The sequence below is a fragment of the Eumetopias jubatus genome, unplaced genomic scaffold (assembly GCF_037043125.1).
Source record: "Eumetopias jubatus isolate StellerSeaLion01/CBP00866 unplaced genomic scaffold, mEumJub1_p1.0 scaffold_17, whole genome shotgun sequence".
NCBI lineage: Eukaryota > Metazoa > Chordata > Mammalia > Carnivora > Otariidae > Eumetopias > Eumetopias jubatus.
Genome location: NW_028274823.1, coordinates 85,386,450 through 85,413,527, shown reverse-complemented (window position 1 = coordinate 85,413,527; position 27,078 = coordinate 85,386,450). Strand labels below are relative to the sequence as shown.

General features: G+C 38.9%; 1 protein-coding gene across 17 annotated transcripts in view; it reads left to right on the top strand.

Moving 5' to 3' along the window:
• PCDH15 (protocadherin related 15) overlaps positions 1-27,078 on the top strand; it is a 781,344-nt gene that overhangs the window by 503,915 nt on the left and 250,351 nt on the right. For all 17 annotated transcript variants that reach the window (XM_088020022.1, XM_088020021.1, XM_088020020.1 and 14 more), the window contains 2 exons: positions 6,526-6,619; positions 21,751-21,883. In XM_088020022.1, the coding sequence (XP_087876148.1) occupies positions 6,526-6,619; positions 21,751-21,883 (227 nt within the window). The remainder of the gene's footprint in view (positions 1-6,525; positions 6,620-21,750; positions 21,884-27,078) is intronic.

Below are 27,078 nucleotides of genomic sequence, written 5' to 3'. Positions count from 1 at the left end.
TTACCGTATAATCCAGTAATTCTACCCATATCTACTCAAGAAAGGAAAACATGGATCCACATGAAAAGTTGTACAGGAATGTACACGGCAGAATTATTTACAATAGCAAAATGTGGAAACTGGAATGTCCATCTAAAGATGAACAAGGAACAGAACGTGTATTCATACAATTACTTTGTCAATAAAGGAGAACCTAGTGTCGACACCTGCTACAGCATAGCTGAACCTTAGCAACATTATGCTCAGTGGAAGGTCATGCACAAAGGACAGCACATGGTATGATCCCATTTGTACGAAATGTCCAGAATAGGCAAATCCATAGAGATAAAAAAAAAAATAGATTAGTGGTTGCCTGGGGCTGGGCGTTGGGGATGGGAGAGAACAGGGAGAGACTGCCAGTGGGTGATGCTAATAGTGAAGAGCATGTTCCAGATCTGATTATGGTGATGGTTGGACAACTCTGCAAATATACCAACATTCACTGAATCGTACCCTCTAAGTGGGTGAGTTTGAGCATATGCGAGTTATACATTAATAAAGCTGTTTTTAAAAAAGACAATAGTGAGCCTTTCCCCGCCTGAGCGAGCAGGAAGCCCAGCCCTTACTCTCTGCGAAGGATTTCCACTCCTGTGTTTATCTGCTTTTCCCCTGAGGCTGAAAAGATTTTTCAACTGAGGGCTGGGAAAGCTGATGAGCCGCCAATTTTACCGAAGAAATTCTCCCCCTGTGCTCCTACCCTAGCAAGTGTGTCTTTCCTATTTGTCTCCTCTCTGCCTTTGAAACCAACGAGACACCGTTAGGTCCCAGAGATTCTTGCAGGTGTGAAAGATGCCGACGCGGCATCCTCCTTGTCTATTCTGACCACAGTTGCTAATACCACAGCTCCTACACCAACTCCTTAAGTGGAGAATGCTTCCAGGACAGCTAGAGGACGGCACGTCCTTGTGAGGATTGCATGATCTCTTTTGATGACCATTCTTGATTCAGGGTCCAGCACGCGAGGTCCGTTGCTTTCTATGCTATGGTCATTTTACGGCAGCCACTTCATTGCTGTTGCTGTCAATATAGTTGCCGGCTATCCTAGGCCATTACCACACATTTGAAGTGGGGCAAAATTGAAATTTTAATCCCTTCCCTCTCTGAAACTTCTGGGCTGCCTGTGCAAATTTGTGCTACTGTTTCTATTTAAGAGAACTCTTTTAGAGAATAACAGAAAAGAAAGAATGGTCTACCTTATCGGACACTATAATGTATACAAATAATGTTTCTGGTTACACTTTCCTTCTTAGAACAATAAAAAAGTACATGTTCATTGCTTACTTTAAATATTATATTAATTTGTGCTATGATACAAATTTTAGCAATAATCGTCATTACAAAACCATTAGTCTACCTTGTTTTATTGAAATAAAACTAGGACAAAAGTTTTCATAAATCCTTAAAAAAATCAGTAGTAATAAAGAATCATTTCAATGCTGGTTTGGATTTGCAAAATGTTGGATTGTTATCTCATATTAATGTATCAGATTAGTCATAGAGCCACAAAAGTAACCCACTCTTTAAAGTAAAGGCCTTGTTCCTAAAAATCACAAGCGTTTGTCATGAAAATCATTCCATATCACCTGTTAAATGGCCAGATCTGTGTGGTTCTGTAATGCACTGCATTATTTTAACAACTTTTCATAATGTCTTTGTTGATTGTTGCATACGATACGGTACATTCATCAAATAGCCACAGATCAGTAAACATTTAAACAAAATGCAAACAACACTTCCTTTCTAAGGTGGTGGCCAAATATTGACATTTTCTGTTGCAGGAGAGTGAGGAATTCCTCTGAATGGAATTGTATACAGGGGATGTGATATAACGCTGAAAGGCTCAAATGCTGAACAGAAGAACCTCAAAGAGTTAGATCTGCCGCTTGTTAGAATTTTATTTGAAAAATTTTCTTTTTATCCTCACTGGCATTTTAATTTTTTTTCTACATGACTAAGTTCAGTCTGACCCTAAATTTAAAGCTTATTAGGTTTTTCACATCAGTGTGCATTACACTGAGGATTACATAACATAGAAGAAAATGATACGCGTTTTCTGTTCTGTCACCCCTACTTTCCAAATCCATATTCAGATGGAACTACTTTCTCACGCCCTTACCACCTCAGCTCCCGCCACGGTCCTCTTTTCTGAACCTCTGCCAATATGCCCACCTCCCTCTGTGCGTCTGTGTTTGCTAACCGCTAATCACTATTTAACAGGGAACACCACATCCGACTTGAAGCAATCACACATTTTCAAGTATACTCTAGCCTCTCTAAATAGCATCATGAGGCTTGAAACATGGTGCCCACGGGCAACACGATAAATGTCTCAGTCTCAGACACTTGTAAGTGTAAATGGTATTAAATCGCAGCCAGTGGAATATATTGACAACGTTTCAAGGAAGCCTAGGATACAAAGTGAAATCTGTGATATAATTTCTGTCAGTGATGTGGCTGCTACAGTATTTCCTAATCGACAGTGCAATTTGGGAAAGCGGCTACAGGTTTTAAATGCTAGCAGATTGGTTTGTGTGGACGTAAGACAACCTCCTCTACGTTTCAATTGCATGGCTTCAACAACTTTTGAACACCACTTTCATGGTTAAGCAAAGCAACTCATTGTCTCAAAAAGCTTGATTTTGTCCAGCACCATACATTTCAGAAATACAGCCTTCGAGTTTGGTGAGGGATTTCTGTGTAATCTAATTAATACAAAGGAAGTGAAATTCACATAGCATACAATTAACCATTTCAAAACAATTCAATGGCATTTAGCAGACTCAGGGTTGTTCAACAACCCCTTGTCTCTAGTTCCAGAATATCTTTATCACTCCAAAAGGAAGCCCAACCCAATAAGCAGCTGCTCCCTATCCGCCCCTCCCCTTGCCCCTGGCAACCACCAATTTATGTTCAGCCTCTGTGGATTGATCTATTCTGGGTATTTCAAATAAATGGAAGAATATAACATACGACCTTTTGTGTCTGGCTTTTTTCACTTAGCCTAATGTTTTGAAGCTCAGCCAGGTGGAAGCATACATCAGTACTTCATTCCTTTTCATACATGCGTAATAGCTCATTGTTTGTATATACAATTTGTTTATCCATCCATCCATGCATGGACATTTGGGCTGGTTTTCTATGCCTTGGCTATTGTGAATATTGCTACTGTGGACACATATGTATGTGCATTTAAGAATCTGATTTCAATTCTTTTGAGTATATTTCCCGGATTGGAATTGCTGGGCCATATTGTAATTTTATGTTTACTTTCTGAGGAACTGCCAAACTGTTTGGACAAGACCATTTTCTATTCCCACCACCACTGTATAAGGGTTCCAATTCCTTTATATCTTTGTCAACATGTTACTTCCCCATTTGTCTTGTTTTGTTAATTATATCCATCCTAGTGGGTGTGAAGTGGTATTTCACTGTAGTTTTGATTTCTATTTCCCTGACGAGTATCTTTTCATGTACTTTTTTGTCGTGTTTGTATCTTCTTTGGAGAAAAATCTTGTTCAAGTCCTTTGACTAATTTTTAATTGGGTCATTTGTACTTTTGTTGTTGAGTTTTAAGAGTCTCCTATACATTTGGGGAGCCAGATTCTTATCAGATATATGAATTGCAAGTATTTTCTCTCATTTTCTAGGGTTTTTTTTTTCCACTTTATTTATGATGGCAAAAATTCTTGATTTTGGTGAAGTCCAGTATACCTATTTTTTTCTTTTGCTGCTCATGCCGTTACTGTCCCATTTAAAATCCGTTGTTGAATCTAAGATCATGAAGATTTATCCTCAAGTTTTTATCTAAGTTTCATGGTTTCAGTACTTTATTTAGATTGTTGATCCATTTTGACCTAATTTCTGTTTATGGTGTAGTAAAATCGCCCATCGCCTAACTTCATTCGTTCACGTGGAGATCTCCAATTGCCCCAGCACCCTTTGAGGAGACAATCCTTTCCCTACTGAATGATCTTGGCATCCTTGTTGAAAATCAGTCAGCCACGGACATATGGGCTTATCTCTGGACTCTCAATTCCGTTCCATCCCCAAGTACACACGGGTGCTTTTAAGTGCCCCAATTTCCCAAGAAACTCTCTGCCCATCTTTCCTCCCAGGCATCCACCACTCTCTTGTATGCCTCAGCTGTAATCTTCGCCTCAGGTGACTGCAGGTTGTTGCCTGCCTTGCAGAGTCTTCCAGAAAAACCCACTGCTTTTCTGCCTCCAGTGAGCTCTGAGTTAGGCAAAATAAAGACGAGCAGCATGCACTGTTCCTTCAGGCAGCCTCCAGAATGGCAAACACAAGTCTTCGTGAATCAGGGTAGTTCTGCTCCCTCCAGAAACGGGTACCAGAGTGTCACACTGGGGATGCTGACAGCCCTCTTCAAGACCACTGATGTCACTCCTGTGAGATAGGCTTTCAGTCATGTAAAATTTAAGTAGCACCACTGTTGATGTTTTAACAGAAACGATTCTTACATATTTTGATTATGGGAACTTAGAATTCTGATTTCCTGCATTCCTCAATGCAGCCCGGTGTATCCTGGTCTATAGCTTCTAGCCAGCTGGTAGGAAGACTCATATTTGCTAGTTATTTCCGGAATTTCAGGAAAGCATGCTTGTGTGTGCCCACCAACTGGTCTATAAATACCCAAAAAAATAGTACCTATTCTTTGTCTCCTTCTCCATCTCCCAAATATCCTATCTCATTGGCACACATCATCTCAAGCAAAGAGCTGTCTCCATGATAATCACCAGACTGTTAAAAATTAGCTGTTTATGTGTAATATGGCTCTGAATGGGAATACTATATATATTTCAAGAGATTTTCTAATTTAATGTATAAAGAAGAATATAGAGATTTGAACCTTAAACTGAGGGGGGAAAATGGAAAGCAATAACTCAGTTTTCTTTTTTTCTTTCATTGTACTATGGCTGGGTTTTCAGGTCTCCCATTTCTTAAGTAGTTTGTGAATAAGTCTCTGAAGCAATACATGTCTTAGTTTTCTCTTAAAGTCATTTTAGAATGAGATTATCTGAACCATCTGCAGTGTGGGAAGTTACTCCAAAAGCCGTTGTTATGAACTACTCTGGGAACTGGTTTTCAGTTATTTTGACAGAACATTTAAAAATGTACAAGTCATAGAGTTTTCCATAGTTCTACCATACATTTAGAACTTTTCAGTCTATATGATCAACAACAACACGGTAAAACAGAGTAACTGGGACTCTGACTTTGATTCATTGATGTTGAGTCTCTTTACCCAACTACCATGTGTGAGGTGAATGGCTTAAATTCTACTGTAACGATACAAGCACTTGTATTAAAATGTGAAAGACTTCTATCAATCAAAAAAGATTGTTTCATGCTTGAATAAATGTTTTAATGTTTTATTATATCAATATAACTTGTCCACTACAATAGATGTTTTTTAGGACTTTATTAAAATGTCATGTAGGATATCAGATGGTAATATCTCAGACGTAAATGTGGAACTTGTTTTAGAGAGCATTATAAGTGACAAAACTGTTATAAAACAAATTACATTGCAGAAAAAAAGACATAAATACTTGGAGGCATTTACTTTAAACAGTGAAAAGGCATGAAGTAGTATAAAATATTCAAATTATGAGAATCTGTCCAAAGGCTGTTCATCTCCCATTATACATAATAAATAAAATTAGGAAACATCTAAATTTCAAAAGAATAACAAAACAATAAAATTGTTAGTGTATCTGACAAAAGTTTGTTTTCATAAATTATAAAATGAGAGAGTGAATACTCATGAAATTATGTTTTCTTAAATGGGATGTAAAACACACTGATTCCTCTTTGGAAAATGATATAATATATTCAGATATGATTATTATAGAGCATAAAAATAAATGTTACAAAAATAATCACAATATCTGTGAGGATTTTAATATTCCACTGTATATTTTTGAATTTTATACAATGAGACTCAGTTGTTTTGAAATTAAGTAAGAAGAAAAAAATAGATGTTAATTGTTAGTGTTTGTCAAAGATGAGATTCAGATGTTTGCATTTCCAGCATGGCTACCTATGTGACAATGAATGGAAATGACAATATATATTAGTTCTAAGAAACCATTCCTTGATTCAAAGGATTATGAAACTGCTAAAGATTAATGGAGTCTTCCAACTTTGACATAATCATAAACAAGATAGATATCTCTCTTTCCGGAATGAATTAAGCACAGTTTTATTTTTCTCCTGGAGGCTGGAGAATCAGTGCGGTTATCTCCTTCAGTTTGGCAATTTTTCATTGTTGCTAAGAAGCTCAACAGCTTTAAAAGCTTTTTTCAATTTTCAACATGAATCTGAGAATCACGCATCTTAAATATTCAGGCTACATTTGCTGAAAGGGAAAAAAACAGTGGAAAGTAGTTCCCGATGGGAGAAAGGCTCCCTGTGACTTAAAATCTTTGTGTGTCTTATCTGTTTGTTTTTTTTCTCTGTCACTAGTACTGGGATTCTAACCTTAGGGAAAGCCCTGGACAGGGAGAGCACTGATCGCTACATTCTGATCGTCACTGCTTCGGACGGCAGGCCAGATGGGGTGAGTACTCAGCCTGGGGACACTGGGTGGTAAGAACAGAGCCTGGTAGTCTGATGCTCTGAAAGAGTGTATCATAATCATGAGTCCAGGAATTCATCTCTTCTCACCCAGAGCAGCTCCTTAATACTTGGAGAAGTACTCTTTTAATAGTTGAACCTATACTCTGAATCTGTCAGGGTGGTGGAACATTTTGACTTGACAGAATACATACTTGGGATTGGCATTCTTACCCAGCTTATGGGGAAAATGAAATCTAATGGTCTAAAACGCATTCCATGGTATCATCATCGGCACAACACTCTGAGATGTCTCCTGGCAGTTTTGATTCTGTTGGAACCCATTCCCTTTAATGTCACTTTGTCGGGGGGCAGAGTGTGGATAGATGTCTTGAAGCACTTAGGAAACCAAGTTGATTGATTCCACAAGTTGTAAGCAGCATTCAGGATCCTAACTAATTCTTGGTGATGGAAGTGGTTTAAATGGGTCCATAATTCCAGAGAGGATAAATGTTATTTTCTCTGCACCTAAAAATCAGTTTTAAGAATAAAGAAATTGTTTCGTTATTCTGGAGTGTTTTAAAATCATTTGTATTCTTTAAACTAACATGCTTACGACCACTGCTATTCTAATTTTTTAACAATTTAACATTTCAAATTTTGGTAACAGGTACTTAGACTGTTTTTTGTTGTTTTTGTTTTGTTTTGTTTTTTTACCATTTCTATGAGGCAAAGTAGTTTTTTCTTTAGGCAAATGCTTATGGACCAACTCACTGTTCTCTGGAAATAATTTCAAATTCAGTTTAGGACTCTAGGCAAGGTTCACCCAATTAAAATAGTAACATGGCCCCACGTGACTTGAAATGACTTGTTTGATGTGTATGATAGATTCACTGGGGGCGTATATTTGAGGAGGATTGATGAGAAAATCTTACCATGATAAAAACATATAAACTGAGGCTCTTGGGTGTCTCAGTTCGTTAAGCATCAGCCTTCAGCTCAGGTCATGCGCCCAGGGTCCTGGGATGGAGCCCCGCATCGGGCTCCCTGCTCAGTTGGGAGTCTGCTTCTCCCTCTCCCTCTCCCCCTACTCATGCTCTCTCTCTCTCTCTCTCAAATAAATAAATAAAATCTTAAAAAACAAAACAAAGCATATAAACTTGCTACCCGGACACTTTTATTACTTTAACTAAAAGTTAGAAAAATAGATAAAGATAATTAATTAAATTTGATAAATCTGCCCATAATAAGCCATTTACCATTGCTCAAACATTAGGTAAAACAGTTACATGTAGAAAATAAAATATACAGAACAATCTGAGTAAATAGTGGGGCCAGTAGAAGGTACTTAGATGTGTGAAGAAAAATAAAACTCAGATTGATTTTATATATGCAGCATCTTTGATTAAGAGTGCGCCTGTGTTAGATCTATGTAAGGAAGTTGATGCGGCTCTGAAGAAGAAAATGAAAGAATCTGACATGTTGAAGATTAACTGGCAACTTGTCTAGAAGATAATGAGGGGGGACCTGAGGAGGAGAAGGCATTATTCAGTATGGAGGAAGGAGAGTCATTAGTGTAAAATAAATGAGTAGAAGTAAAATAAATGAGTGGCATTCAGGTCAGTCATTAGGGTAGAAAAAAATCATTAGGATTAAAAAAAATGCACAGCTTTGGAAGATGTCACATTACAAATCAGATATCAATGACAGTGATATAGGTAGGACCTTTAAATCTGGCCCTAACAATAATTTCTTAGACAAGAGAACAGATGGGAAAAAATAGTATATTAAGATATCTGACGTAGGGGCACCTGGGTGGCTCAGTCGGTTAAGTATCCGTCTTTGGCTCAGGTCATGATCCCAGGGTCTTGGGATAGAGCCCCGCATTGGGCTCCCTCCTCAATGGGAAGCCTGCTTCTCCCTCTGCCTCTGCCTCTCTCTCTCTCTCACTGTCTCTCATGAATAAATAAAATCTTTAAAAAATAAAATAAAATAAAAAGAATACAAACATAAATATTTTACACAGTGAATGTCTAAATGACTGTTTAAAGTTGATAGCAAGATTTATAGAGTTATAGGTATCTTATTCAACTTTGCCAAGGCAATCAATAAAGAACTGGAAAACTTTGCATGTCTCAAAAATAGGAAGGATGAAGAAAGAAGTATCATGAAGAAATAAATCCTCATTTTGTATAGTAGGGAGTAGAGTTTGGCAAAAGCAAATAAAGAAAGAAATGGGGACATAAGCATATTATTTAGGGTTTTGGAAGTAACAACCAAAAGTAAAGACAGACATGGTTAAAAGCAGTAACCTCTGAGGAGCGGATAGTTGGTGTGGAAATTGGGGACAACCCTGGTGCTTCTCATTATCACACCCACGGTGTCTTGTAATTCAAATGGATGTGTGAATGTGTTGTTCTTTTTTAAAAATATCATGTCCATTGAGATGACTTCTTGTTGGTATGGACATTCTTGAGTATTTATAGTTTATAACTTCAGTTGAGGGCACCTGGGTGGCTTAGTCGTTAAGCATCTGACTTCGGCTCAGGTCATGGTCCCAGGGTCCTGGGACTAAGCCCCACGTCAGGCTCCCTGCTCCGAGGGAAGCCTGCTTCTCCCTCTCCCACTCCCCCTGCTTGTGTTCCTTCTCTCACTGTGTCTCTCTCTGTCAAATAAATAAATAAAATCTTAAAAAAAAAAAAAAGATATCTGACGTAATCTCAATCTACTAATTATGGGTTTGCCTACATCCAAAACAGAATAAATTCTGGGTTAATTTCTTCTAGAGCATGTTTTTTTCCAGTTACTTACTTGGGTATCTCAGTCCCCTTGGCCGGGGGTCACTTAGCATTTCTCGTCCCCGCCCCCCACCACAACAGCCCCCCTGTTTTCATTCCTAGGATCAGTAAGGTCTCATTCAGCTTTAAAATTCTGACCCTCTTAAGTAAATGTGTTTTATTTTCGAAATTTGTATTGAGAATATCAGTAGAGAAAGGAAGATTTAGGTTTCAAATAAAAGCTTCTTTAGCTAATTCCATTATTTACATAATTTTAGGGATGAACTTCTATGTGGGGACATATTGTGGGTTCCTGAAGGAGAAAGTGATAACACAATCACTACAGTGTTGTGTTGTGATGTGCTTTTCTTATCTACACATTTAAACTTATGTCCTTTGTAGAGTTAGGGTAAAATTAACCTTTTAACCCTAATGATTATGGTTTTGAAGAAAGATAATTTAATGAACACAGACCCCAGGTCTATGTATTCTTCTTAAATCAAAATTATTACCAGCAATTTGTGTGAAACAGATTGCGAAGATATAATTTGATAATTTCATCATGGAAAACCACCTCCTCTACCACCCCCAAAATATGTTTAAGGGAAAAGAGAGCTAATGTTCTATTGCTCATCGCTAATGTTTTGTAGACAAAGTTGAAAGAATGTTATTGATGTTCTTGGGTTTTTTTTCCATTCTCTAAATCAGCTTTGTCAATAGTAGCTGAAAAAAACCTATACAAGTTAAATATCTCATTGTTATAAATATTTAGATTTCTTCAGCTATCATGAATACAAATAAACTCATACTTTCTAGAATTAAATAGTTATTTACACTTACTTGGAATTCTTTGCAAATCTATAAAGTTGAAAATTCCTTAAGAAAGCTTCCACCATGTTTTATTCCAATATTTTCACATTTTAGCTGAAAAGACTTCGAAATTTTTGTATATCATATATTTTTTATAAGCAGCTACATTTTACCTTATAATAATAGCATCTAGGATAGCTCCCAAATGCATTTTTTGAAGGAATATACATGCAACTTCTTTTCAGAAGCTTCTTTGTAACATTATTTATTTCTAAGCTAAACTAAGTCCAACCAATCTGAACTAAAAATACATTTTATTGGAAAATGTTATTGGAAAATCTGGGCAAACCTTATTATGTTTATGGATATAATTTGATCCACAGGGAGGAAGAAGTTTTCCTCGACCCTCTTAAGGTCCCTGGCTGGGTCTGAAAATTAAAGATTAAGAGGAGAAAGCATACAAATTTATGTAAGTTTCACATGATGTTTTAGCCCCCATAAGGAAATGAAGACCCAAAGAATTGGCAAAACCCACTTGCTTTCGAAGTAGGGGACAGGGAGAGAGGCAGGTGTGGGAAGGCAACTAAACTCTGTTGGGAGGCTAAAGGGCGGGGTGAATTATTTTAACAAGGTCTGCTTGTATAGAATTCTCTGTCTCAACCTCTTGTGCTTGTTGATAATAAAAATGTTTCCTTCTGATACAGGGAGTCCATCTTTCACATGGGAATGTAATATGCTTTTATGCTTTTATGAAAAAGAAGGAAGGACTGAGTGTTTTTCCTGTGTTTGCTGTTTTTTCAAGTGCCTTTCATTCAAAGGAGTCAATTTAGCAAAGTGGCATATTTTGCGGTGATGTTCTCTGAACTCCTTCAACAAGCAGTGCTAGGGATAGCCTTTAGGAAGCTGGCTATAGGAGGAAGCCAAACAGCAGGGGCTTAAACAAAGCAGAGTTTGTTTGTCTCACATATAAAGAAACATAGGGGTGGACAGGAATGGGCTCAGGCAGGGGCTCCTGCCGTCTCTTACCCACTCTGCCATTTATCCTGTGTTTGCTTTCGTCCTCAGTCTACTTACCTAATGGGTTTACAGAGACTAATGCAACTCTAGGCATCTGCTCTGCTTTGCAGAGAGGCAAAGAAGAGTCTGCCCCTTTCTCTACCTGAACTAGAGCTCTTTCAGAGACCACCTGGCATAACGCTACTTAGATCTTATTATCCACACTGGGCTGAAAGATAATGAGTAAGTAGGGCTTGTGACTGGTAGTTGTCTATAAAACAATAGCACAGCAAAATATATGCATATGCAAATCACAGTGAAAGATATAAATATGCAAAGAGAGGTCAGGATTTTCTCTTTCTTTTTTTTTAAACAAATTTATCGGTTGTCATTTCCCAATGGGGAAGAATTCCTATTCAAAACACAAATACAAAATACAAAACTTGCTCTCCGTATAATTTTCTTTTTTTTTTAATTTTTTATTGTTATGTTAATCACCATACATTACATCATTAGTTCTTGATGTAGTGTTCTGTGATTTATTGTTTGTGCATAACACCCAGTGCTCTGCACAGAACGTGCCCTCTTTAATACCCATCACCAGGCTAACCCAACCCCCCAACCCCCTCCCCTCTAGAATCCTCAGTTAGTTTTTCAGAGTCCATCGTCTCTCATGGTTCGTCTCCCCCTCCGACTTACTCCCCTTCATTCTTCCCCTCCTGCTATCTTCTTCTTTTTTTTTTCTTAACATATGTTACATTATTTGTTTCAGAAGTACAGATCTGTGATTCAACAGTCTTGCACAATTCACAGCGCTCACCATAGCACATACCCTCCCCAATGTCTATCACCCAGCCGCCCCAACCCTCCACTCCAGCAACCCTCAGTTTGTACCCTGAGATTAAAAATTCCTTGTATCAGTGAGGTCATATGATACATCTCTTTCTCTGATTGACTTATTTCACTCAACATAACACCCTCCAGTTCCATCCACGTCCTTGCAAATGGCAAGATCTCATTCCTTTTGATGGCTGCATAATATTCCATTGTGTATATATACCACCTCTTCTTTATCCATTCATCTGTCGATGGACATCTTGGCTCTTTCCCCAGTTTGGCTATTGTGGACATTGCTGCTATAAACTTTGGGGTGCACGTACCCCTTCGGATCCCTACATTTGTATCTTTGGGGTAAATACCCTGTAGTGCAATTGCTGGATCGTATGGTAGCTCTATTTTCAACTGTGTGAGGAACCTCTATACTGTTTTCCAGAGGGGTTGCACCAGCTTGCATTCCCACCAACAGTGTAGGAGGGTTCCCGTTTCTCCACATCCCCGCCAACATCTGTCGTTTCCTGACTCGTTAATTTTAGACATTCTGACTGGTGTGAGGTGGTATCTCATGGAGGTTTTGATTTGGATTTCCCTGATGCCGAGCGATGCTGAGCACTTTTTCATGTGTCTGTTGGCCATTTGGATGTCTTCTTTGGAAAAATGTCTGTTCATGTCTTCTGCCCATATCTTGATTGGATTATTTGTTCTTTGAGTGTTGAGTTTGATAAGTTCTTTATAGATTTTGGATACTAGCCCTTTATCTGATATGTCATTTGCAAATATTTTCTCCCATTCTGTTGGTTGTCTTTTGGTTTTGTGGAATGTTTCTTTTGTTGTGCAAAAGCTTTTTATCTTGATGAAATCCCAATAGTTCATTTTTGCCCTTGCTTATCTTGCTTTTGGCGATGTTTCTAGGAAGAACTTGCTGCGGCTGAAGTCGAAGAGGTTGCTACCTGTGTTGTCCTTTAGGATTTTGATGGATTCCTGTCTCATGTTTAGGTCTTTCAACCATTTGGAGTCTATTTTTGTGTGTGGTGTAAGGAAATGGTCCAGTTAGATTCTTCTGCATGTGGCTGTCCAATTTTCCCAACACCATTTGTTGAAAAGACTGTCTTTTTTCCATTGGCCATTCTTTCCTGCTTTGTCAAAGATGAGTTGACCATAGAGTTGAGGGTCCATTTCTGGGCTCTTGATTCTGTTCCATTGATCTATGTGTCTGTTTTTGTGCCAGTACCATACTGTCTTGATGATGACAGCCTTGTAATAGAGCTGGAAGTCCGGAATTGTGATGCCGCCAGCTTTGCTTTTCTTTTTCAATATTCCTCTGGCTATTTGGGGTCTCTTCTGGTTCCATACAAATTTTAGGATTATTTGTTCCATTTCTTTGAAAAAAGTGGATGGTATTTTGATGGGGATTGCATTGAATGTGTAGATGGCTCTAGGTAGCATTGACTCCTTCACAATGTTTGTTCTTCTAATCCATGAGCATGGAACATTTTTCCATTTCTTTGTGTCTTCTTCCATTTCTTTCATGAGTATTTTATAGTTTTCTGAGTACAGATCCTTTGCCTCTTTGGTTAAATTTATTCCTAGGTATTTTATGGTTTTGGGTGCAATTGTAAATGGGATCAACTCCTTAATTTCTCTCTCTTCTGTCTTGTTGTTGGTGTATAGGAATGCCACTGATTTCTGTGCATTGATTTCATAGCCTGCTACTTGACTTAATTCCTGTATGAGTTCTAGCAGTTTTGGGGTGGAGTCTTTTGGGTTTTCCACATAAAGTATCATATCATCTGCAAAGAGTGAGAATTTGACTTCCTCTTTCCCAATTTGGATGCCTTTGATTTCTTTTTGTTGTCTGATTGCTGTGGCTGGGACTTCTAATACTATGTGGAATATCAGTGGTGAGAGTGGACATCCCTGCCGTGTTCCTGACTTTAGGGGAAAAGCTCTCAGCTTTTCCCCATTGAGAATGATATTGGCTGTAGGTTTTTCATAGATGGCTTTTATGAGATTGAGGTATGTACCCTCTATCCCTATACTCTGAAGAGTTTTGAGCAAGAAAGGATGCTGTACTTTGTCAAATGCTTTTTCTGCATCTATTGAGAGGATCATATCATTCTTGTTCTTTCTTTTGTTAATGTATTGTATCACGTTGATTGATTTGCGGATGTTGAACCAGCCTTACAGCCCAGGGAGAAATCCCACTTGGTCGTGGTGAATAATCCTTTTAATGGACTGTTGGATCCTATTGGCTAGTATTTTGGTGAGAATTTTTGCATCCATATTCATCAAGGATATTGGTCTGTAGTTCTCCTTTTTGATGGGGTCTTTTTCTGGTTTTGGGATCAAGGTAATGCTGGCCTCATAAAATGAGTTTGGAAGTTTTCCTTCCATTTCTATTTTTTGGAACAGTTTCATGAGAATAGGTATTAATTCTTCTTTAAATGTCTGATAGAATTCTCCTAGGAAGTCATCTGGCCCTGGGCTTTTGTGTGTTGGGAGATTTTTGATGACTGCTTCAATTTCCTTAGTGGTATAGGTCTGTTCAGGTTTTCTATTTCTTCCTGGTTCCATTTTGGTAGTTGATACATCTCTAGGAATGCACCCATTTCTTCCAGGTTATCTAATTTGCTGGCATAGAGTTTCTCAAAATATGTTCTTATAATTGTTTGTATTTCTTTGGTGTTGGTTGTGATCTCTCCTCTTTCATTCATGATTTTGTTGATTTGGGTCACTTCTCTTTTCTTTTTGATAAGTCTAGCCAGGGGTTTCTCAATCTTGTTAATTCTTTCAAAGAACCAGCTCCTAGTTTCGTGGATCTGTTCTACTGTTCTTTTGGTTTCTAGTTCATTGATTTCTGCTCTGATCTTTATTATTTCTTTCTTCTCCTGCTGGGTTTAGGCTTTATTTGCTGTTCTTTCTCCAGCTCCTTTAGGTGTAGGGCTAGGTTGTATATTTGAGACCATTCTTGCTTCTTGAGAAAGGCTTGTATTGCTCTATACTTTCCTCTCAGGACTGCCTTTGCTGTATCCCAAAGATTTTGAAGAGTTGTGTTTTCATTTTCATTGGTTTCCATGAATTTTTTTAATTCTTCTTTAATTTCCTGGTTAACCCAGTCATTCCTTAGTAGGATGCTCTTTAGCTTCCATGTATTTGAGTTCTTTCCGACTTTCCTCTTGTGATTGAATTCTAGTTTCAAAGCGCTGTGGTCTGAAAATATGCAAGGAATAATCCCAATCTTTTGGTATCGGTTGAGACCTGATTTGTGACCTAGGATATGATCAATTCTGGAGAGTGTTCCATGGGCACTAAAGAAGAATGTGTATTCCGTTGCTTTGGGATGGAATGTTCTGACTATATCCGTGAAGTCCATTTGGTCCAGTGTGTCATTTAAAGTCTTTATTTCCTTGTTGATCTTTTGCTTAGATGATCTTTCCATTTCTGTTAGGGGGGTGTTAAAGTCCCCCACTATTATTGTATTGCTGTCAATGTGTTTCTTCGCTTTTGTTATTAATTGCCTTATATAATTGGCTGCTCCCATGTTCGGGGCATAGCTATTTACAATTGTTAGATCTTCTTGTTTCTCTGTATAATTTTCTAAAACTCCTAGCTTGACTTTCTTGATTATGGCTTTCATAGTGAATACTGGTGATGCCTTACAATTCAGATTGGCAGGAAACTTAGCATCTATGCTTGGACCTTGAACTGACATTATTCCCTGAATGTCTTTTATTTTATTTTATTTCATTTTTAAAGATTTTATTTAATTGACAGAGAGAGAGAGAGCACAAACAGGCAGAGTGGCAGGGAGAGGGAGAAGCAGACTCCCCGCTAAGGAGGGAGCCCAATGCATGGCTCGATCCCAGGACCCTGAGATCGTGACCTGAGCCAAAGGGAGATGCTTAACTGAGCCAACCAAGTGGCCCCCTGAATGTCTTTTAAATGTGACAATATAAATAAGCAATTAGAATCTAGAAGCTGAACATTAAACTGTTTAGTCAAACTATAGGAAACATTAACAAGAGAAAAATATATGAGAAGACTCGTGGGTGAAATGCAAATAACTGAATTTCAATATAGCTCATTTAATAAAATTTTAGAACAGAATAATGATACATATATATATATATTTTTTTAAACACAACTGCAGTGGTTTTATTTGGGTATATACTCTTATAAGAAGAAATGACCATGTAATTTTAAAAGAGAATGAGCTACTTGTTCATTCTCTTTGAAAAGCATAGATTTATATTTCTCATTTGTTGGCAATAAAATACTGACATTTTAGTGTTTTCTGAAATAAATCTTCCAGAAGTTTGATTTTTTTTAAGTTGTGAGATAATCTATGAAGTTCTACTAGTTTCTGTTATGTTTATTTTATATATAATAAATTATATTACATATTTTTACAATATAGATATTTATAAAGTATATACTCTCCTCGCACTGCACTCAGATATGCACAGAATTAAAAACTCCTTTTTTTAAATCCCTAATCTAATCTTCCTGAGTCCACTCTGCTGCCTAGATGGTGATATGTCCCTGGGCTGGGTCGGGTCACACTTCACTTGCTTGAAACAACATCCCAACCTCTTTTGTTTTAACCACTCTTTTCAAGGTAAACATGTACTCACCAGTGAAGCTGCTCTTCCTCTCTTGCCTGCCCTCATCCTAAAATTGTACAGGTGCAGGGAATGCTTACTAGTTCTTGATGCCGGGAAGAGGGCACCCAGTTCGAATGCTCTCCATCTCTGCTGGCCTCTGTTTGCCTGGTGTGTCTGGTTTGGCCTCTCAGTCCAGTCCCTTAATGACTCCTCTGAGTATTTGGTGCATCTGTTGCTGCCTAGCGCTGACATGCACTTGACTGTGACCATCAGGGTCCTTTGCCCTTACCCAAGGCCTTGCTCACAGAGTGATCTCTCAGCTTCTAGAATTCCTGAGCCACACACAAAGAAACCCAGCTTCTCTCTTTGGCCACTTGTCTCTGCCACTGTTCCATATTCCTTGCCATGTCCTATTAGATGTGACTGCCATGGAAATTCCCTGGAGGCTTCCATGCTCCACAAGGGTCAGCCACCGTTTCACCCAAAGTTCTCCTACTTGCTAATACCTACCACCACTTTCCCCAAAGTGCTTCCAGAATAATAGGGGGGGAGGGGATGTAGACAAGGACCTTTGCATCCTCCCTCCTTGTCTTCTCTCTACCTCCCCTTCTCCTCCCCATAATCCAGAATAGGAAGGCTTTTCTGGAAGACATTTTCTATTCTTTCATTCGCAGAAGGGGAAGAAATCTCCCATGTCAGCCTCCCTGGTACAAAGGGCACACTGTCTATGTCATCAAAGAAACTCTATGATCTGGGTCAGGCAGGCTTGCCTTGATGTTGTAGTCACAGGATGATTTGTAGCTCTGAATAAAAATATTTTGCATTGATATTGCCTAAGAATAATGCCCATTACAGAGTAGATGTATTTTCTTTGTCCTATTGGATGAAAACAAGAGTGGTCAGATCCTAAATGACACAACCTCATTATTCCAGATTCCAACTCTCCATTTTTATTGAAAGGAATTAAACATGCTAATAAACATTAGTTTGAACATACATGTTTATAGAAAAGTTTTAAAGGGTCTTTGCAAATATGTGCGTGTGTGTGTGTGTGTGTGTGTGTATGGCTACATTTCCACATTGACAAAAAAAAGGCAGCTCTATCATTCCATTCTTTGTTTCTCACTTATATAGCATATACTACAAATTTTTCTGTTTGTCACTTTATGAGTAGATAGTTTCAAATTTAGATCCATATCAACGTAGAGTCATCATAATTCTATCTTCAGTAAGTAGAGAATGAATACATTTTGAACACCCTAAATATCTTTCACTTAAACCAGGTTTTCAATAATTTAGGAAATTAGCTTGATAGATTCAATAAAGTCCATAATATAAAATCAAGGTAGATTATAAAATACTTTTTTTTAAAAAAATGTTCTCATGAATAAAAAAAATGGTTTGTGTAGATGAATGTACACGTTTGTGGGTTTTTTTGACTTTGGCTTTACATCTCACATTTTTATACTGTACCAAACCAATGGTACCATATTATTGTCTTTATTTCAAGGCCATAGCAGTTTATGAAAATAAATGTGTGGGTCACCTGGGTGGCTCAGTTGGTTAAGCGTCTCCCTTCGGCTCAGGTCATGATCTCAGAGTCCTAGGATCGATCCCCGTATTGGGCTCCCTGTGCAGCGGGGAGTCTGCTTCTCCCTCTCCCACTCCCCCTGCTTGTGTTCCCTCTCTCGCTGTGTCTCTCTCTGTCAAATAAATAAATAAAATCTTAAAAAGATAAATAAATTCATTTTCAAATGGTCTGCTACAAAAGAAATATCTGCTTGCATTGTTGAGAATTTAATACATATTGTGAGGATTTATCCATGATTTAAAACAAAATAAAATCTATGACATGTTATAATTAAAATAAGTAATGACCCCAAAAATGATAATTTATGGAATACAGTACTAAACTGCAAGTACTTCCAGCTACTAGAATTGTAATTTGATACAACTTTTGAGAAAATAAGCAGTAAGACAAATTCCCTCAATGGGAAACAGGTAGCTTTGCACTAATCAGGTTTATTAGTTTGGTATCTTATCTTTTGTATTTAATTGCCATAATATAAATTGATTTTTAAAATTAATTGTGAACATATGTTAGCTGACATATTGTTCTTTTTATCAACTTTACTTAAAATGATCTGAGCTGATAGTCTAAGTAGGCAACCTTAACCAACTGAAAATCTGTCCTTGATATGATACATAAAATTCCTCTAGGGCACAGATCCATATTGAAGCAGTGTCGCCATCTTTCTGAACCCATCAAAAATATTTACATAATTGTGCTTTGCAACTAACTAATCTACAACTATTCCAGTAGATTTAGATGAATAGAATCAATAGGTCTAATGTGTAGCCTGGGCATTTGTAATGATTAACCAAGTGATTCTGATGCAAGTGGTCTCTAGACTACTTTTCAAGAAATACGTAAGTCGGAAATTACTCTACGTATTCATAGTTTTTATTCCTCATGTCATATACAATTACTAAGATGTGGAGAAATACATCTATACATAAATTTCAGCCCCTATTAGCACAAAAATGGTTGATTTGTCCTTTAACTTTTCAGATTACTTAGTGATCCAGCTCTCTTCTGTCACACTCAGCTATAGTCCATAGTTTTTGACTGAGGACCGAAACAGTCTGAAAACATCACACACTATAGGGTCAAGAATGGGAATTGTAAGAAATGGGATGAAAACCCATCCAGTAGATTGACAGGGAAATAAGGGCAGGCTGACATAAAAAGGGTCAGACAACTTGAAGGAAAGTCAGCAGACTCTAGTGTGGCTACTCTTAGATTTTGACTCCAGGCTGTCAATTTTAATGTTTTGTTCACCCTCAGGCAAATTGAGAACTCCTGCTCCTGTAAAAACATCCTTTTACTGGTTTTAACTCACACAACTTTTAGAGAAATAACATTTGTTTAACTGTTTTGTTGTTGCCGTTGTCATAAAAGCAATGTAGCCTTGTTGGAGAAAATGTGGAAAATACATAAAAGTTAAAATAAGCAAATTAAATTTTCTGTATTTCATCTAATCAGAAAACGTTCGCATTTATACAATGCCACATATATCTACCTACAAGTGTGTTTGTGCTCATGCATCTTTTAAATTACACGGTTTCATGAAGGTATGCACGCAGAAGAATGCACAAACTTGAATTGTGCAGCTTAATAAATTTTCACACAGTGAACACATCTATGTAATCAATATTTAGAATAAGAAACTGAAATCAATTAGCATCCCAAGAGTCCAGCCTTATGACTGTGCTAGCCTCCCTTCTTCATAAGGTGATCCTTATTCTGACTTCTATCACAATGAAGACACTGTGCCAATCTTTGAAATGTATGTGCTTGGACTCATATAGTATGTGCTACTTTGTGTCTGACTTCTTAGCCTCAACCTTATGTTCTTGAAATTCATCCCTGTGGGTACTTGTAAACATGCTCTGTTCATTCTCAGTATTATATATTATTGCACTGTGCACATCAAACCATCTACTACTGGTGGGCATTTAGGTTGTTTCCAGGTTTTGACTACCTAATACTGTTCTGGTCACCCTTGGCATGCCTTTAAATAAAATTTTTATTGTGCTTTTCAATAAAGAAATATGTACAAATCATACTGAATAGCTGTATGAATTTTCACAGATTAAGCCCATCAATGTAGCCAGGACACAAATAGAGAAAGAACCCATTATGAATACCCAAGAATTCCCTGCTATGCATGGTGAATTTTAAATGACTGCTGGATATTGCATGTGGAAAAATTATAAAAGCTTGCAGTAAAGTCATATTGCTCAAAAGAGGATATACTTTTGCTTCTGTTAAAATAGGGACAGACAGCCTTAATTCAATTGGAGTTTGAGCTTTGGGTTTTAGTCGAAGTGAGGCAAGGTCTGGACCCCATGCACCACTACTAATAGAGGGTACAGCGTCCATGATCCCAATAGGAAAGACAAGTACAAGACATTTACCAGGTCCTTGCCTCCTCGGTCACTAGGAAATCCAGTGTTTGACCCCTCAGCCCATGACAGCTGCAGGATCTCCCCAGATTCATTCCCTCTGAGCCAAGGATTGGTGCACCCCACATCATGTACAATCAGGACAAATTGTGTCGGTGTTTTTTAAAACAAAAGTTGGGTAATTATTTCATCTTGCATATTTCTCCTACTTTTTAATTTACATCTTGTCACATATGTAGTATCGTAGCCTAATGGATTTTTCATTTTCCAGCCAAGGGCCCTTTCTTTCTCTGATTCTGGCCCTAGGCTTCTATAATGTGCCCCACACTATCACAGAGCTGGGTGCAGGGCAGGTGCTGCTTCTCAGGCTTTGATTAGAAAGAACAGTTTCCAGCCTGACTCACATCTAAAGATGTTCCTTGATTTTGCAAAAGTTGTTGACCTACGTAATAGTCTCTGGTTGCGGCAGGCCAAGGGTTGACCTTTGAACCAGGTAGCACATACTACTTTTAAGTGTACCAGCTTACGATTTCCTTGGGCTGTATGACCATAAGGTAATCAGTTAACTAGTGATACATGGTGCTCAAACTCTTGGTGTAGAAGTGAACCCAGAAAATGATGAATGTAGTATTTTCTGACAGCATTTACTTACCTGAAAATACCCCTTTGATGCACTGTGCTCTTTGATAAGACACCATTTTTATTTTTAAACAGTGTGAAATATAAGTGATATAAACTAGAGAAATGTTACATTTCAGAGAAAAACAGGTACATGTGTGTATAAACAGAAGCTTGCCACCCATATACGTGAACAAGATAAAGGTAAAATCACTTTGTCAAATTAAGGCTCCAGGAAATACTTGACATTTTTAAGAAGATGTTTGCCCTTGTAATATCATCATTTGCTTTCTCCATCTGTTTTTTTGAAATGCTTGAATATTGAAAACTTCCTGGTTTTTTTTTTCTTTTTTCTTTTTTGGAAAGCTAAGGAATAAGGATAGCAACGAGATGCTTTGGATTTTAGTTGGAGTGAGGCAAGGTCTCACTCTATTTCAGATAGACAAACTCCAAGATGACCAATTAGATGACATCAACATGAAAATAACTTCTCTCATATTTAGTCCTTTTTTTTTTTTTTTAAGACCTCTACTGCTACTGTAAATGTGGTGGTGACAGATGTCAATGACAACGCGCCAGTTTTCGACCCCTTTCTGCCTAGAAACCTGTCTGTGGTGGAGGAAGAAGCCAATGCCTTTGTGGGTCAAGTACGGGTAAGTGAAGATATATATTAAATGTATTTTTTTGTTGACTACATTTCTCACATTTTAATTTTGAAAGGAGATTCAGCTAATACAATATGCAGTGGGTCATCAGAATTATTGAAGGTGATCAGTGAGTGAGATCACTTGGGTATAAGGCAAAACAGCAATAAAGTGCATTCATTCTCAGCCACAGTGCTGGATACTCTTCAAGATTATCTGTTTGTTTGTTTGTTTTTCATAAATCACCTCATGTCCATTTGGAATTCACTTATTAAGCTTGTTGATTTACATTTTGTGACCCTTAAGTGCTTTAAACATTGATTCATTGGAGGGTATTCTTTTCTTATTTAATATATATTTTTATTTTCTGGAATTATAATAAGGTATCTGTAGAGAAATATGTAATTAGCTATACCATTAAGTGTGAATTTGTAAGTGCATACCTCAGAATACAGATGTTTAGAGGTAAATTCGTCTGGTTGTGTAAACATCTATTTAGTGTTTGCTTTGTACCCCTATTGCACACACACACCTCTTGCCCAGCATGCTCTCCCGATCCTAAGACTGGACATATAAGCCAGTTTCTCTACTTCCTTTGATGAAGAATCCAATTTTTCTTATAGAAAGCATAGTATTTCCTCAGTTGGGCCATACTTGGTCATGAACATGGTGGATGGTTTAGAAGCCATAAGCTGAGGGCGAATTTTGAGGAAGGCACACATATTTCACAGTATCTACCTGAAATGAGGCATCTGTATGAGCCACAGGCAAGGAGAGAACCCTTCTCTCTCAAGGAGTGGGTCACCCAGATGTACGAGTCCAGACTTCAGGAACCCACCCTTTCCCTGTTAAAGCCTTGAGTCTTGAACAGGAGTTTTGCTGGTGCCTTTAAGCAAGCATTCTCTACAAGACAGCTGCTCTTCAGTCCGACAAAGGTCTGGTGTTCAGTTTCCTCTCTGGCTGCAGAAGGGGAGGGCCTCTCTAAATGTTAAAGGCAGAGACCTGCCTTCCATACCATGCCTTGAGATTTTGACTGGGCCGCGTGAGCTCATCAATTTATTCCCTCAGAGCTCTGACAATACTTAAAACAGCTCCATACTTATTATCATCATCATTGTCACTCTGTCTCTCAAATCCCGGAGACACTGCATAAGGCATACATTCCCTCACGCCTTGATGCTGCCCCAGCTCACTACAGGGGAGAGGGTTAGTCATTGTCCTGCTGCAACAAGCTACGGAGTCTTGATGCCATGTAGCCAGCAAGCCATCCAACTCCAGAACCCTGTGTAATAATACCTCCAGTGTCACAACTTTTACTGTGAACTCTACAAGAGGACACCTGTGGACAAAAGATTGAGGTAGAAATCATTTCGGAGAAGTTCAAGTGATACTCACAGACCAGTAGGAAGTAATGCAGGGAAAAGACAGCTGCTAATGAAGGGACAAACTACTAAACCAGTCATTAGAAAGTCTGGGGCTCAATCCCAAGGGCGAACCTAGGAAATTGTGCAAACACATGTCCCAGAATTACTGATCATGAGAAGTGATGGGACTGGCAAATTCATGCACGAAATCCTGAGAGTTCTTGGTCACTGAGGCTGTGGAGGAGGGTATTTTTGCTACTTCCTGCCTCCAGAGCAAGCAAGGAGCCAGCTCTCTGCCATGTGGATACAAGGGCATTGGGTCTGACTGTAGATACCAGCAGATGGAAGTTGGTCAGACCTCACTGATATGAAGAATTCTTAATCTCAGGAAATAAACTGAGGGTTACTGGAGTGGTGGGCGGTGGGAGGGATGGGGCGGCTGGGTGATAGACATTGGGGAGGGTATGTGCTATGGTGAGCGCTGTGAATTGTGCAAGACTGTTGAATCACAGATCTGTACCTCTGAAACAAATAATACATTATATGTTAAAAAAAAAAAAAGCAGGAGGGGAAGAATGAAGGGGAGTAAATCGGAGGGGGAAACGAACCATGAGAGAGGATGGACTCTGAGAAACACACTGAGGGTTCTAGAGGGGAGGGGGTGGGGGGATGGGTTAGCCTGGTGATGGGTATTCAAGGGGGCACGTTCTGCATGGAGCACTGGGTGTTATGCACAAACAATGAATCATGGAACACTACATCAAAAACTAATGATGTGATGTATGGTGATTAACATAACAATAAAAAATTTAAAGAAATAAAAATAAAAAATAAAGAGGAAGTCAGTCAGAAAGTATACATGCGGAGAGGGCGGAGCAAGACGGCGGAGGAGTAGGAGACCTGGATTTCGTCTGGACCCAGGAATTCAGCTGAATAGGGATCAAACCATTCGGAACACCTACGAACTCAACAGGAGACCGAAGAGGAGAGTAGCAACAACTCTCTGAACAGAGAAGCGACCACTTACTGGAAGGTAGGGCGTGCGGAGAAGTGAATCCGAGGCGATATTCGGGAGGATAGACGGCGGGGGAGGGGCCTCCGTCGGCCGCTTCTGGCAAGTGCTAGAGCCGCGGAGCACAAAATCGGACCTTCTAGAAGTCGGCTCCGCGGAGGGACGTCGCTCCAGTGGCTAAGCGGGGGGTGGAACCCTCGCGGGACAGTGTGGTCTCAGGACCCTCGGGGTCACAGAAAGACCAGGGGTGCCTGAGGGAGGCAGAGCTCCCAGGGATCGGAGCGGGGAAGCCGGCTGCAGAGACGGAGCCGAGGCGCGGGCTCTCAGCTCGGGGTGGCCATAAACTGTGATCCGCGGCCCAGTCGGGGCACGGCTCCCCCAGCAGGGACCCAACAAGCGGCAGATTCGGGGAGACTCCCCTTCCTCCCCCGGGAGGAGCGGCGCGGGAGCCCACCGCAGGGATCTGCTGGGTTTGGAGACTCCACACGGGGTCGGGTGCCAGACATAGCAACGCTCGGTCACAGGCCGGGTGAGCACGGAGTGCGGCCGGAGACCGGGGACACGGGAGGGACTGCTTTTCTCTGGGGGCGCACTGAGGAGCGGGGCCCCGAGTTCTCAGCTCCTCCGGGCGGAGATTGGGAGGCCACCATTTTCACCCTGGTCCTCCAAGGCTGTACCGAGAGCTTGCAGGGAACAGAAGCTCCTGAGAGCAAACCCGAGCAGCTTGCTTAGCCCGGACCGACAAGGGCGGGGCAATTCCGCCTCCGGCAAAGACATTTGGGAACCACGGCAACAGGCCCCTCCCCCAGAAGATCAGCACGAACAGCCAGCAAGCCAAGACCAAGTTTACCGATCAAGGAGAACGGGAGAACTCCAGCGCTAGTGGAATACTGCACAGAGAATTCATGGCTTTTTTACCATAATTCATTAGTTTTTCAAAGTTAATTTTTTTAACTGTTTCTTTTGAATTTTTCTTTTTCCCTATTTCAAATAACATCTTATCAATCCCTTTTTTTTAAAAAAAATTTTTATTTTTCATTTTTAGAGTCATATATATGTCCCTTCATAGTAGTTACCCTTATTTTTGGCATATATATATAAGTTGTTCTCTCTTTAAATTTTGAGATACAATTTCTTCTAACAGATCAAAATATACCCTAAATCACTAGTGTATGGCTTTGTTCTAGTCTCCTGCCTGATCACATTCTCTCTTTTTTTTTTCTTTTTTTCTTTTTTCCTTTTCTTTTTAAATCTTTTTCTTTCTTTTTAAAAAACAACTTCTTATCAATTACTTTTAAAATCTTTTATAATTTTCATCTTTACAGTCATCTTCCATCACTTCATTGTATCAACCCTTATTTTGTACATAGATAAGTCTTTCTTCCTTTAAAATTTTAGCAGGCACTTTCTTCTAACAGCCCAATATATGCCCAAAAGCTAGTGTGTGGCACTGATCTATACACTAGCCTGATCATATTTGATCATATTCTGTTTTTTTTTTTGTTTTGTTCTGTTTTTCTTTGTTTTTATCTTTTTCTTTTTCCTTTTTTTTTTTCTCATCTTTCTTTTCCTTTCTTGTCCCCTGGTTTCAGGTCTTTTCTGATTTGTATACAGTATATTTGCTGGAGACATTGTTAACCTGTTAGCATTCTGTTCTCTCATTTATCTGTTCTCCTCTGGACAAAATGACAGGACGAAAAAAATCACCTCAACAAAAAGAACAAGAGGTAGTACCATCTGCCAGGGACCTACTCAATATGGACATTAGTACGATGTCAGACCTAGAGTTCAGAATCATGACTTTAAAGATACTAGCTGGGCTTGAAAAAAGTGTGGAAGTTATTAGAGACACCCTTTCTGGAGAAATAAAAGAACTAAAATCTAACCAAGTCGAAATCAAAAAGGCTATTAATGAGGTGCAATCAAAAATGGGGGCACTAACTGCTAGGATAAATGAGGCAGAAGAGAGAATCAGCGATATAGAAGACCAAATGATGGAAAATAAAGAGGCTGAGAAAAAGAGAGATAAGCAACTACAGGATCACGTGGGCAGAATTGAAGAGATAAGTGATACAATAAGACGAAACAACATTAGAATAATTGGGATCCCAGAAGAAGAAGAAAGAGAGAGAGGGGCAGAAGGTATATTGGAGCAAATAATAGCAGAGAATTTCCCTAATGTAGGGAAGGAAACAGGCATCAAAATCCAGGAGGCACAGAGAACCCCTCTCAAAATCAATAAAAATAGGTCAACACCCCAGCATCTAATAGTAAAACTTACGAGTGTCAGAGACAAAGAGAAAATCCTGAAAGCAGCTCGGGAGAAGAGATATGTAACCTACAATGGTAGAAATATTAGCTTGGCAACAGACCTATCCACAGAGACCTGGCAGGACAGAAAGGACTGCATGATATCTTAAGAGCAACAAACAACAAAAATATGCAGCCAAGAATACTATATCCAGCTAGGCTGTCATTGAAAATAGAAGGAGAGATAAAAAGCTTCCAGGACAAACAAAAACTAAAGGAATTTGCAAAAACAAAACCAGCCCTACAAGAAATATTAAAAGGGGTCCTCTAAGCCAAAAGAGAGCCTAAAAGCAGCATAGATCAGAAAGGAACACAGACACTATACAATAACAGTCACCTTACAGGCAATACAATGGCACTAAATTCATACCTTTCAATAGTTACCCTGAATGTAAATGGGCTAAATGCCCCAATCAAAAGACACAGGCTATCAGATTCGATTAAAAAACAAGACCCATCGATATACTGTCTCCAAGACACTCATTTTAGACCCAAAGACACCCCAGGGAGGGGGTGGAAAAC